This window comes from Ambystoma mexicanum, chromosome 3p, assembly GCF_040938575.1.
Source record: "Ambystoma mexicanum isolate Mex_15411 chromosome 3p, UKY_AmexF1_1, whole genome shotgun sequence".
Lineage (NCBI taxonomy): Eukaryota > Metazoa > Chordata > Amphibia > Caudata > Ambystomatidae > Ambystoma > Ambystoma mexicanum.
The window spans coordinates 833,540,471-833,554,435 of record NC_090925.1 but is presented as its reverse complement, the minus strand read 5'-3'; the positions used below and the strand labels follow the sequence as shown (position 1 = coordinate 833,554,435).

At 51.9% G+C, this 13,965-nt stretch overlaps 1 protein-coding gene across 1 annotated transcript in view; it reads right to left on the bottom strand.

Moving 5' to 3' along the window:
• LOC138579989 (perforin-1-like) overlaps positions 1-13,720 on the bottom strand; it is a 61,111-nt gene extending 47,391 nt beyond the window's left edge. The window contains exons 1-2 of the mRNA XM_069650219.1: positions 13,483-13,720; positions 10,497-10,569 (exon numbers count right to left, since the gene is read on the bottom strand). Coding sequence (XP_069506320.1) covers positions 10,497-10,569; positions 13,483-13,720 — 311 coding nt within the window. The remainder of the gene's footprint in view (positions 1-10,496; positions 10,570-13,482) is intronic.
• Positions 13,721-13,965: the final 245 nt, after the last annotated feature.

Below are 13,965 nucleotides of genomic sequence, written 5' to 3'. Positions count from 1 at the left end.
CCAACTGGTGCGTGTTAGGTGCGTATATGGATGCTAGGGTGATTAGGCGTCCTTCAATCCGCCCTTTGACCGCCACCAGCCTCCCGCCAAACCCCCTCTTAACTTGTACCTCCCTCAGTTGCATGGATCTTGACAGGACAATCCCCACACCCTCTTTTTTACTTGTCTTATGTGAGGCCCCGAAAGTCTGTCCCACTGCTGGCCATCTGAGGGGTTGTTCCTGCCCCTACCTGTAGTGTGTCTCCTGTAAGAACAGCACTGCTATGTTGGCTTTGTGGAGCATGTTTGATGTGAGTGACCTTTTATTCTGTGAGTTTAATCCAGTGGTCTTCAAACTTTTTTGACCGGGGCCCCCCGGAGCAAAATTTGGGCAGGTCGGGATCCCCCAGAAATGCCAAATGGACTGTATATATTCTGTGCTGTCACCTGCTCCCATCACACTCGTTGGGCTCCCTCATCCCACTCCTACCCAGTCCCTGGCCTCTCCTCACCTCATCACAGACCCTGGGCTCTCCCCACTCTACTCCCACCACTATCCCATGGTTCCCACCCATTTTGCTCCCACCATAGTCCCTGGGCCCCCCCATCCGGTTCCCAACACAGTCTGAGTGCCAGTGGCGGCTGGTGATTTTATTAAGTGGAGGGGCATAATTATTTTCCCCAAAAATGCCATAGCGACCGAGCATAGTGAGGGAGCCCGAACCAATAAAGAGGGGATCGGGGGGGTTTCCCCCTGTGAATTTTTTTAAAATAATGGGTTAATATGTTGCATTGTAGAGCATACTTTTAACAAAACAATTGGTAAATAGCCAAACAGTTTGCAATTGGTGCTGGGGGGCCCAGGGGGCAGGCTTGAGATTTTTTACTGGACATCTGTTATAGATGTCCAGTAAAAAGATACCATCCCTGTCCCCTGGGCCCCACTGGGCCTAACACAATCAACATGATTATGTGTGTATGCAAGGTGCTGCATATTCATACAGCAATCACTATCATTCACACGAGCATCCATCACCATACACTCACTCATAACATAAGCATACACGCATCCATACACATGTTTAAATAAAGCCAATGAACATAAACGTACCTTCTGCATTGGCCTGCGTGTGGGTGCTGAAACGCCCTGCTCCAGGCTGCTCTGTCCGTATGTGCGAGGCGCAGGAGCTCCCCCTCGGACATACAGACATGCAGTGCCCTAGCCAGCATTTCCAATGAGCTATGCAATGCTGACGAAGCAAAACGCCCCAGCGCTTGCATGGCTCAGTGAGCATGTGCGGCTGGGGAACTAAACTGAAGTGTCAAAGGGAAACACTGTTTCCCTTTGGCAGTTCAGCCAGCCCAGGAGCACTCCATCCGCTGGAAAAAGCAGATGAGGGAGTGCTCACTGTTTCACTGGGCTGGCTCCTTATGTTACGCTCACCTGGATCCCACAGGGGCGTCGATCGGACCCGGACAGCTGCGGTCTCCACCAACGTGATGCGTGGTGCAATGATGACAGACTGGACTGGCCCGCCTAATCTCGTCTGCTTGACCCGTAGAAGTATTCTCCTGCAAGTGGAGAAAGGGATTTAGCCACCCGTGGATTTAGTGATGGCACCCCACTGTTCTCCCCACTAGTTACTTCCGATATCCCCTTACAGTAATCTCACAATATGTTTTTAAATGATGAGCTCTCCATCCTGCGTGGAATGCAGGGGCGCGTAGATACCAGTTACTTCACTGGTTTGAAGGTGTTGGAAGAGTTCTGGATGAATATTGACTCTGAAGTTCTTGGCGAGGACCCGTAAGTATAAAGTTCAAAGAGTTCAATATGTCCGATGTTCACTCTTGTTCCAATCCCTTTTGAATTGCAGCGGTCCAGGAGAATATTGCCTTGAGGCAACTGATGGCGTTCGGGTAAGACTCTGTATTACCCAACACTGTCCGGTAAAAGTTGCATGTGTTTAACTTGTTGTTTTCTCTCTCTTTACAGGTGCGGCATAAGAATATGTGGCGTGTTAAAGGATAATGCCTCTGGTGGTAATCAGGTAAGTCTATGGTGGTAAAAGAGATTGTATTTGGCTCTCTCGGCTCACCTTGTTATTTCTTTTGTTCCCCAGGTGCTGGAGTTCGGCGAAGAAAATAATGGAGGCAGCGCTGAATCGAAAGGTGCTGTGAGGACTGGTGAGTATGGCGCGGCGCTGCCGCTGGCGATGCGACGCGTGCAGAAATAATGTCTTTGCCAGGCTCGGAGACGTGCTGGATCCGGAATCAGGTAAGGAATCAAAATAATGTCCGTGATCTAACCTTTCTTCCTCCTTTCCCCTTTTTCTAGGAGCTCCGGATTCGAGGCGGGCGTGGCAGAAGACTGGATGCTGACTTGCAGGCACGGTGAGCGTTACGCTGCTGAGTGCAGAATAACGCGAAGCGTGTGCTGCTGTTCGGGCGTGGTTTAAATAGCCTCCAAAGTAGTTCCAGGTAAGAAGTTCCCCAGAACCACACCCGAGTAAAAAATAGTCCCTGTAGTAAAATAGTCCCATCCAGGCCTCACGTTGGCTTGGATTCATTTGCAGCATGGTCTGCATGAGGTAAGTAATGTCTATGAGCCTGGCGCCTATGGCGCCAGGACTGATTTCTATAATGAGCCTGGTGCCTAAGGCGCCAGGACTGAACCCAGACAGCCCCCAGCCGGGGCTGCTTGGGTTTTAATAAATATCTGGATGCCTGCTCCCAGTGCTGGTGGGCTTGATCCGGATGCCCAGGGGTAGGCATCATGACACCTTAGCTCCTCCATAATGGGTGAGGGGCCACTGGGTGGGCGCCCCCTCGCCATTATGGATGAGCCGCCAGACTCGGACTGGCCTAAAGGGCAATGCCTGTACCAAAAATTTTAAATGCGAGTGTGGGCCAGTCAAAATGGGCCACCATTTTGGCCAATGAGGCCCAGTTTGATGAGTTACTTAACTATGCAGTTAGTAATAATCCCTTTAATCCCTTGGTCTCTACTAATTCCCAGCAGAGTGGTCTTCTTCTAAAACATAGAGCTCAATGGGAATGGGGAGCTCGGAAGCACCGGCACAGTTAATAACGGTGCCGGTGCATCCAACGAGCTGTGCTCGTGGGTGCCGCAGGGCCTGCCAGGTCAGACCTGGCAGGCTGTCAGGCACCCGCGAGCACAACTCTTACTATGGCGGTACGGTAGCAACAGCGCTGGTAGATTACCGGCACCATTGTTACCGTACCGCCATAGTTGTAATGAGGCCCAGTCTGTGACTAAAGAAATTAATATTTATTTACAACTGCGGGCCACTTTTTCATTGTTGCCTGAGACAGTTCCATGCTTCAGCTCGACCATGTGAGCCATCCCTGCCCATTTCTTCCAATTTAAAAAAAATATATATATATATATATTTTTTTAGAATTTCATGCTGAGCTCTCAGGGGCCCCCAGGGATGCACCCACGGACCCCTGGGGGGGTCGCGCCCCACAGTTTGAATACCGCTGGTTTAATCCCTTTATGATTAGTGTTGCTACTTTTCTTTTAACCATTTCCCCTTCTTCGTCTTCTCTCTGTGCGCCCACCCATAGTTAGACATTTCCGCCGGTGCGATCATGGAATTATACTGCATTCCCCCTTCCCCTCTTCCACGTTATGTACCCACCTCCCCCCCTTTGTCCACCTCACTTCTGCTCATGTTGCTAATCCCCTTTTGTGTCCCCTTCCCCCCCACACCCTTGTTTCCTTTTCCACTCTCCGTTCCCTTCCCCTGCCCTCCCTTTCCCTGTTGGGGCGTTCGGCCTCCCGTCGTCCTGTATCCGGGCATTATTGCGTACCACCATGGTGTTGTTCCCTGTCCTATTCTCCCTTGCACCTTATTTTGCAACTTTCCCCATAGCACATTTTTTTCGAGCCTTGGATGCCTCTCTTGCCCCGTTTTACCTTCCTGGTGTGCACCCCATTGGACAGTTCCCCACCTCCCCCGCTACCTGGTCTGTGGTTCTCAGTCGTCTTCCCCCCAGTGAACAGTTCAAACAGTAACATAGCAAGTGCCAATAACTTTGTCTTCTCAACTGTATTCATTACCGTCCTCCCGCGCTTCGCCTTTAACATCATCAAGCGGGCCCCTGCAACTTGGGCTCCTTGGGCCCCCTAGTGTGATCCAATGGCATCGGCGAGATATCTCCCTTCAGGTCATCCTTTGCCTAGGAGGGTGGTGTTGAGCTTTTGATATTTCCTGGCCCCTTGTGTTTTGCGCCTGCCATGGTTCATCCTTGGGCCTCTAGGTTCACATATTTTAGATAGCTCTACCCCTCCTCTGTCCCCCGGTTGATCTTGGGCCTTTCCTGTTAAGTCCTTCGTGGCCTTCTCGATGTCCTCCTCGTGCACCCAGTGATGTTTCTCTCCCCCTATTTTGAATATGAGTGCAAAGGGTTATCCCCATCTGTATTGTACCCCTTTTTCTGGAGCCACCTTGTTAGGGGAGCACATTATTTGCATCTCAAGAGGGTTTGTTCTGACAAGTCCTGAAGGATGGTCACGTTGGAGTTCTCGTAGTCGATGGCCCACATTCTTCTTGCTTTATCCAAGATTTCAACCTTCTCTCGATATTAGTGCTGTTAGGCAAGGACCGATTCGGGTCCCCTGGTGCCCCCACCTGCCCTGTGGACCCGATCTATAGCCACTTGCTCGTCTTCTTTGACCCCCCGGACCATTCACATTATTTCTTGTATTTTTCTTTCTAGTCCGGCCATGGACTCCCCATCTTTTTCTTCTAGTCCAAAAAAGCAGAGGTTGTTGCGCCTCTCATGGTTCTCTATATCATCCACTTTGAGCCCTTGATCGTACTCATTCCTTTCAATATCTCATAGGCGGACCTCTATTTGGGATTCCAGCACTCCTGCCGACGCTTGGTTAGCTTCCACTCCCTCTATTTTTTCTACTAGGGTGACCACCTTAGCGGATAGTTCTGCCATTTTAGTCCCAATGTCTGTATGCATTCCGCAGAATTTCTCCAGTATTATTTGGATGTCACTTTTTATGGCCCCTATTTCAGTGGCACATGGCTGGGATCCCTCTTCTACCTTTTCTGCCACCATCGCTCCCTCGTCGGAGTAGTGGACCTTCGAGAGAGCTGCCTTCCAGCTCATTCACTTGGCGCGGGTTTAGTGTCACTGGGTATCCTCCAAGATGATCTTCCCTTGTTTGTCTTTCTTCTATCTGGGTCTCTTGCTGTTCACTGTTTCACACCGGAACGTAGCGGGGCTTGGAGGAACCTTCTTCCTCTCTGTGTCCTCTGTCTCCTTCCCTGTGCTCTCACCGACCATTAACCCTTGGTGGCCTCACCGTGTTACCCACTTTGCCACAGACAAGGGTAGCCTGTCGTGCGTCTATCTGGAGGGGGGGTGGTGGCCGTCTCTCTACCCCTGGTTCTTGCTTGCTGTCTGTGACATTTCCCTGGGGTGCCACCACCACTCTCTGGCCTTGCTGCTAGCTCGTGTTTGGCCCTAGGGTCACTCGTGTTCCCACTGGTCTGTTATGGGTTATTGCCGGGTCTGTGTGTTCCTCTGCCTTGCATTGGTGCTGGCGGATCTGTAGTTGGCCCCAGTGTGCTTATCGTGCATTCCTGCTGCGCCCCCACATTACTCTGTGCACCTCCTCACCAGGCATTCTGAGGCCGGCCCTGTCTCTCTAGGGCCACCACTCTCTCTACCCCCATACCACACACCCTACCCCCACTCTCTCTACCCCCACCCACCTACCCTACCGCCACCCACCTACCCTAACCCCAATCTCTCTACCCCACCCACCCTACTCCCACTCTGTCTACCCCATCCACCCTACCTTTTCTACCCCCACCAACCCAATCCCCACTCTCTCTACCCCATCCACCCAGCCTACCAACTCTCACAAACTCCATCTGCCCAGCCTACCAACGCTCATGACCCCCTTCACCCAGCCTACCAATTCTTTCTACCCCCACCCACCCGACCCCCACTCTCTCTACCCCCACCCACCCTACTCACACTCTGTCTACCCCAATCACCCTACCCCTGCCCTTTCTACCCCCACCAACCCAACCCCCACTCTATCTACCCCCTTACCAAACGTTACCCCTACTCTCTCTACCCCACCCACCCTACCCCAATCTCTGTAACCTCACCCACCATACTCGCTCTCTGTCTACCTCCACCCACCCTACCCCTTCTACCCTCACCAACCCAACCCCCACTCTCTCTACCCCATCCACCCAGCCTACCAACTCTCAGGACCTGCATCCACCCAGCCTGCCAACTCTCATGACCCCCACCCACCCAGCCTACCCCCAATCTCTCTAACCCCACCCATGCACCCACCCTAACCCTACCCTCTCTACTCCCACCCACCCTACCCCCACTCTCTCTACCCCACCCACCTACCCTAACCCCACTCTCTCTAGCCCAACCCACCCACCCCACCCAGACTCTCTCTACCCCCACCCATGCACCATACCCCCACTCTCTCTACCTCCAACCACCCTACCCCACTCTCTCTACCCCCAAACCTTCCACCACTAACTCTACCCCCACCCACCCTACCCCCACTCTCTCTCCCCCCCACCTACAATACCCCCACTCTCTCTGACCCCCACCCACCCTACCCCCACTCTCTCTGACCCCCACTCTCTCTACCCCATGCACCCAACCTACCCCCACTCTCTTTATCCCTACTCACCCTCCCTACCCCCACTCTCTCTACCCCCACCCATCCACCCTACCCCCACTCTCTCTTATGTCACCCACCCACCCTACCCCCCCTCTCTCTTATCCCACCCACCCTACCCCCACTCTCTCTTATCCCACCCATCCACCCCCCACTCTCTCTACCCCCACCAACCCATCCTACCCCCACTCTCTATCCCCCCACCCACGCACCATACCCCACTCTCTCTACCCCAAACCTTCCCCACTCTCTCTCCCCCACCCACCATACCCCCAGTCTCTCTACCCCCACCCACCCATCTTACCCCCACTCTCTACCCCCACGTACCCTACCCCCACTCTCTCTCCCCCCACTCTCTCCCCACCCTACTCCCACTCCCTCTGACCCCCACCCACTCACCCTACCCCCACTCTCTACCCCCACTCACCCACCCTACCCCCACTCTCTCTATCCCCACTCACCCACCCTACCCCCACTCTCTCTACCCCCACCCACTCACCGTACCCCGACTCTCGCTTCCCCCGCCCACTCTACCCCCACACTCTCTTCCCCCACCCACCCTACCCCCACTCTCTCTACCTGTACCCACCCTACCCCCACTCTCTCTACCCATACCCACCCACCCTACCCCCACTCTCTCCACCACCCACCATATTCACACTCCTTCTACTCCTATCCACCCTATCCCTACCCTTTCTACCCCCACCAACCCAACCCCCACTCTCTCTACCCCATACAACACACCACACACCCTACCCGAACTCTCTCTCTACCCCCACCCACCCTACCCCCAATCTCTCTACATGCACCCACCCTACCCCCAATCTCTCTACCCCAAAAAGCCCCAATCTCTCTACCCCAACCCACCCACCCTAGCCCCAATCTCTCTACCTCAACCACCCTACTCCCACTGTCTACGCCCACCGACCCTACCACTACCCATTCTACCCCGACCAACTCAACCCACACTCTCTCGACCCCAACCCACCCACCCTACCCCCAATCTCTCTACCCAAAGGCCCACCCACCCTACCCCAATCTCTCTACCCCAACCCACCCACCCTACCCCAATCTCTCTACCTCAACCACCCTACTCCCACTGTCTACGCCCACCGACCCTACCACTACCCGTTCTACCCCGACCAACTCAACCCACACTCTCTCTACCCCCATCCACCCAGCCTACCAACTCTCATGACCCCAATCCACCGAGCCTGCCAACTCTCTCTACCCACACCTACCCTACCCTCACCATCCCCACCCACCCTACCCCCCTCTCTGTTCGCCCACACACCCAACCCCCACTCTCTCTACCCACACCCACCCACCCTACTCCCACTCTCTCTATCCCCACCAAGCAATCCCACCCCACTCTCTACCCTCACCTATGCACCATACCCCCACTCTCGCTACCCCCAACCACCCTACTGCACTCTCTCTACCCCCACTCTCTCTCCCCAAACCCTCCCCCACTCTCTCTCCCCCACGGACCCACCCTACCCCCACCCACCCATCCAACCCCCGCTCTCTCTACCCCCACCTACCCTACCCCCAATCTCTCCCCTCACCATAGCCCCATTCTCTCTGACCCCTGCACACCCTACCCCCAACTCTCTGACCCCCCACCCACCCAACCCCACTCTCTATACCCCCACTCTCTATACCCCCACTCACCCACCCTACCCTCATTCACCCACCCTAACTAGACCCACCCACCCTACCCCGACTCTCTCTTTCCCCATCCACCCTACCCCGATACTCTCTTCCCCCACCCCCACTCTCTCTCCCCCCACCAACCCACCCTACACCCACTCTCTCCACCCCCACCCACCCTACCTCCACTCTACCACCCAGCGTACTCCCACTCTGTGTACTCCTACCCACCCTATCCCTACCCTTTCTACCCCCAACAACCCAACCCCCATACCACACACCCTACACCCACCCACCCTACTCTCACTCTGTCTACCCACACCCACCCCTACTCTTTCTATCCCACCCCTCTACCCTATCTACCCCCACCAAGTCAACACCCCCACTCTCTATCCCATCCACCGAGCCTAGCCAACTCTCTACACGCACCCACCCCACCCTCACCATCCCCACCCACCCACCCTACCCCCCTCTCTCTACCATCACTGATACTACCCCTTTTCTCTACTCAACACTACCACCTCTCTCTTTACCCCCACCAACCACCTTGCATTCCCCACCCACACTACCTCATACTACTTCCTCTATTCCCCACCCACCCACCCTTCTTGCTCACACACTCGCTTTATTTCTCACCCTCTCACTCTCACCCTTTCTCGCTCACATTTCCACTTGCTCATCATCGATGGCACCCTCTGTCAATGGCTTTTTCCTTTGCTCTATTCCTCTTCTCATTCTATTGCAAACCTGCACCCATTATTGTATCCGCCTTTCAAACGTTGCACTCTCCTCCTTGCAACCTGGTGCCTATAAATGCAAAGAACAGACGTAAACGCCAAAACTATTGTCATTGCCAATGCTTGTTATTCAAGGCTACAGCACTAGAAAACCCATACCAATGAGAGCGGTACACTATGGAAAACAATTCGACCTTGACATATGGGAGGCGTGGTGGAACTGCACAGGGGCGCGTGATTGAGGAGCTCACGGAATCCCAAAACGAGGGGTTTGCCAACGGTAACATCTAGCGAGTAAAAAAGCGCGGACCAGTTCATATGCTTGACTGGCTGAACACAGTCCATTGACACTGCCTATACCCCGCCCCCCCCCCCCCCACATGAGAGTCAAAACAGTAAAGCTTAAGCTTGTTTCAAGAGACTGCACACCGACAGTTGATCATTGAAGGCCCTACCACCTCATAAGAAACCGCAATGATGGCCAGACACATTACCTGTACCTGCACTAAGCGAATTGAGTACTATGAAGAGAGTGCAAGGCAACATGGCGTCGCTTTATAAAAGAAAGAAAGGGAAGGCCATTGAAACACACTCCAGAAAGCAAACTGACAAGGGTCACCACCAGTATTTGTCCGCCCAAACAGTGTGCTCCACTTGTAACTCCTTCCTCTGCTAGCCCTCCGACCCCCCAGTATTCAAAACCAGACGGGAATATTTCCACCACCTTATCAATGAAGTGCAGCGCACAAGCGGCACCTCCCCCAACATGGATGACATCACCAGATTGCTAAGCAACCTCTCCACATTCCACCATGAGGACCACACCATGAAAACGGACCACACCAATGGCTTATTAACCTCTGCCCCCAAAACCCCCAAGAACCAACTGTATAAAGTTCCAGTGCCCCGTCTAAGCCACACACTGTAGCACAACCAAGACGACAGACGTGGAAAATAACGTCCAATATCCGGAAGGTTAGGTCTCTTATGCCGCCACTGACGCCTCTCACAGAAAACCACACCCACGCACGCTGTCATCCAGCCAGTATGCAGTGGGTGAGATGTTCCCAGAGCAGGTCCTCCAGCCTCCACACCTCTGAAAGGCTCGAAGGCTTGCTGCAGAGACTCGGAGGCATGCCAGTCCCGCCTGACACTATACAGAGAGGCAGATCTGTTGGTCTCTTGGAGGCAGGCTCAATTCGCCCGGCATTTGATCGTTTTTTCATGAAGTAAAGTCTCGCTGTTTTGCCCACCCCTAATCTTACATTTGTCCTCCCCGCCTCCTCTCTTTCTCCCCCACAGCCCGTATAGGCTCCGAGGTGAGGCGTTTAGTGATCTGGGCCTCGGCGGGCAATGTTTGCTGTCTTGTTTACGCCATACTTGTCTGTACAGGGGGTGGCTAATCATTGAAGGGTCAAGCTTACCTTAGGACCGCTCTTCCATTAGCGTCTCTGGATATGAGGAAGCAGGCCACGGCTTTTATTCTTTTCTTATCAGCTACAGAGGCAAGGAAAATTAAATCCTTTCAATCATTAAGTGACTAAAGGGCAAGAAAGGAATATTTCCGCAATCTCGTACATCAATAAAAGTGTACAGCATGAAATCGATACAAGAAGGAACTAACCTGCATATTGAAGTTCACTCTCGGTTCACGGGAATTACTGGCTGCGAGGCACTAGCATGTGGGATAAAGAGATGGGTCGCGCCTAGGAGGAGCAACAGCAAATCAGGCACCTATTCCCCCTCTTCATCTCTTAACATGCATTAAATGCGTGCTCGGTAGGGAATACCTCAACACTTGCGTCCAAAGCATGGTGTGGGTGCCAAATACTGTGGGTCTGATTCATGGAAACGTGCACAGAAATCCTGCATGGGCCGTGCGCCGAGGAGGACACTGCGCGCAGATAAAACAATGTATGCCTTGCGTATTCAAGGAATTTACTGCGGAACGTAACCGTATTCGCAAGTCGTGCCTGGAACGCAGGGTCCCTCTTAACCGTATCCAGCACCCCGACAACATGCGTATGAAAAATCGCAACTCAGTTAAAATCTCAAACAGTCTGCCTGCGAACCTCGTAAACCGTTGGATCGAAACCCCAGTTGCGTACATGTAACTGAAATCTGCCATTCCTATGCGCAAGTGTACTCACACCTGCCTTCAGGTGGCAGATAGTATGAAGGACTTGCGTGGACATTGTCAGGCCAAGAGGTTGCGCAATCGAATCCATGAATACCTCTTGTGATGCGCAATTGTGGGCATGCAAGGGACTGCCTGTCGGCCGTCTCTCGGAATGCCGACTTTTTCACAGGCTCTTCCTCATTTCTGGTGTTCCGCCCCCTTCTCCGCCCTCTGCGCAAGCCACGCTCATGCTATGCGTGGAGTCTTGTGCAAGGCCATCAACGGCTCACAGAGTTGTGCCGAGCCTGTGCAAACTCCACACAAGTCCAGGAAATGTACTGCGCATTCGATTATATCAATCGACGAACGTGGATTTGCATGTAGTTTGGCGCGCAAGTACTCTTTTTTCACACAAATAATTCCATGAATCTAGCCCTGTGTGTGCTCCTTTTTTTCTTAAAATCTGACTGAGAAAATACTAGTCTCCAAGTCCACTGCCTACAGGAAGAGGTGAAGGTGCCTCCTACCAGGGCAGAGCAGGACTCTGTGAGACTTGTAAATAACAGAAACTGGGGAGATAACTGGTGTGGTGCTCTCAACTTTCTAAAGTCTTGTCTGTATGCAGCAAAGAGTACACATAAGGTTCCCCTCAGAACCTCCAGGGCGATGAACAGTGAAGAATGTGGAGTGTACTCAAAATGCGCAAAAATAGACTTAAATTATGGTAATTGATACTAGAAAATCTAATTCAGAATCCATCACAACATCAAAAATCATATTCATAGATAAAGCCATTGGATATGTGAAAGAGATTTTAATCCAACCACAGCCGACACGTGTTTCGACCACTGGGTCGTTATCAAGGCAGTGTAATGAAGTTGGGCAAATTTCCTAATAGGATAACAGGTTCTGGGATTTATCCCAACAATCGCACATTCGAGGTATTGGCACCTTCATAATTAAGGAAGCTTGGAACTGACTGACTGGCCACTATGCCATAACACACAAATTTTACTCAGGCACTCATACTGTGAATTCAGATGATCTACTACAAAGGTCTCTGTGACTGAGGAACTTTCCCTGCAGCACACTATCCATTCTTTCTATTCAAGAACCATTAACCTATTAGGAAATTTGCCCAACTTCATTAGCCTGCCTTGATAACGACCCAGTGGTCGAAACACGTGTCGGCTGTGCTTAGATTAAAATCTCTTTCACATATCCAATGGCTTTATCTATGAATATGATTTTTGATGTTGTGATGGATTCTGAATTAGATTTTCAAGTATCAATTACTGTAATTTAAATCTATGTGCGCATTTTGAGCACACTCCACATCCTTTACTCTGTGAGACTTGCTTGACACTGGTGTGCTTTAACAATAACGCTCAGCTGTCATTTTGGGTTTTTTCAGCAATGCAAGTTTTTTAGTTTTTGTTAAAAGCACCACCCAGAAGTCAAAACTATTTAATTTTAAGTTAGATAGCAGGGGGACAGGATGTGAACAGGGTCACACAGCCTGTGGTGTTTAGTTTTTTTGTTATGTTTTATTATTTCCCGTTTGTAGTGCCCATATGCCCACGTGTGAGGAACCTCACAGGAAGTCTGCATCTGGACGCATATGAACTTAAAGGAGCGTGAGCCAGAAAGTACTACTGAAAAGGGTAGGTTATTACCTTTTTTTCTAAACTGCAAAAGAGAATCCAGGATTTCAAATGTGCAGTGGAAAACCGTATGTTGCCCTGCGAATGGAAGCGTGAACGGAGAACCAGAGGTAACCTCTTATCTTCTGCGCTCATGGAAAGATACAGAGAAATTGTCTTACAAAGATAAGGTGGATCTTGCTTGTGGATGCACATACAAATCCCCAGGGCTCTATCCTCTCCCCCTGGCTTTTCAATGTCTATCTGGCCCGTTTGACCCTCCTGATCTCTACCTTTTCCTCTTATTTCAGTGTTATGCAAATGGCACACAGCTCTCTTTTAGGCTGCCCTCGACATCATCCTCCTCGCTCATCCCTGACTATTAGCTATTCAGGCATGGTGCACCTCTAGCGATCTCTGCCTTAATGCCAGTAAGACTGAGATCCTTCTTGTTGGGACCCCTACTCCCCCTTTTCCTCTCACACTATGGCTGCCCTCCTTGGGCCCTATGCTCTCACCCTCTTGTGAAACAAAAAACCTTGGGGTGATCTTCGACTCCACTCTCCCCTTCTCTCCACAAATCACAGACCTTGCCAGGAAGGTCCATTTCCAGCTGTACCTCCTCAGAGGTATTTTCTCTTTTTTCACCTTCCCCCAGAAGCTCACTTTCTCCTGATCCCTGGTTCTCTCTAGATTGGATTACTGCAACAGTCTCGTTCTCAATCGGCTTATCTCTACTCTTTGCCCTCTTCACCTCATCCAGAACAGGACTGCAAGACTTATCCTTGGCCTCAAGCCCACGGACCGCATCTCGCCGGCCCTGAAATTCCTCAACTGGCTCCTGATGGCTGCAAGGATCAGGTTTATGACACTCTACATCATCCATAAGGCTTTTTGAAGGAGTGGCCCTCCCTACCTTCAACTCTCTCTTCCTAAGTACCTTCCGCTAGAGACGTTGGCTCGTCTACATCAAACTCTCTGCGGGTGAGTCGCTTCTCCAAGCAGAGCATGGGGGTGGAACTCTCTCTTGTGCAGGTGCCCTCTTCTGGAATGGCCTCCCTGCCCCTCTCCATCTTGAGCCAGACCTCCTTAAGTTCCAGAAGCTCTTCAAGACCTACCTTTTCTCCTCTT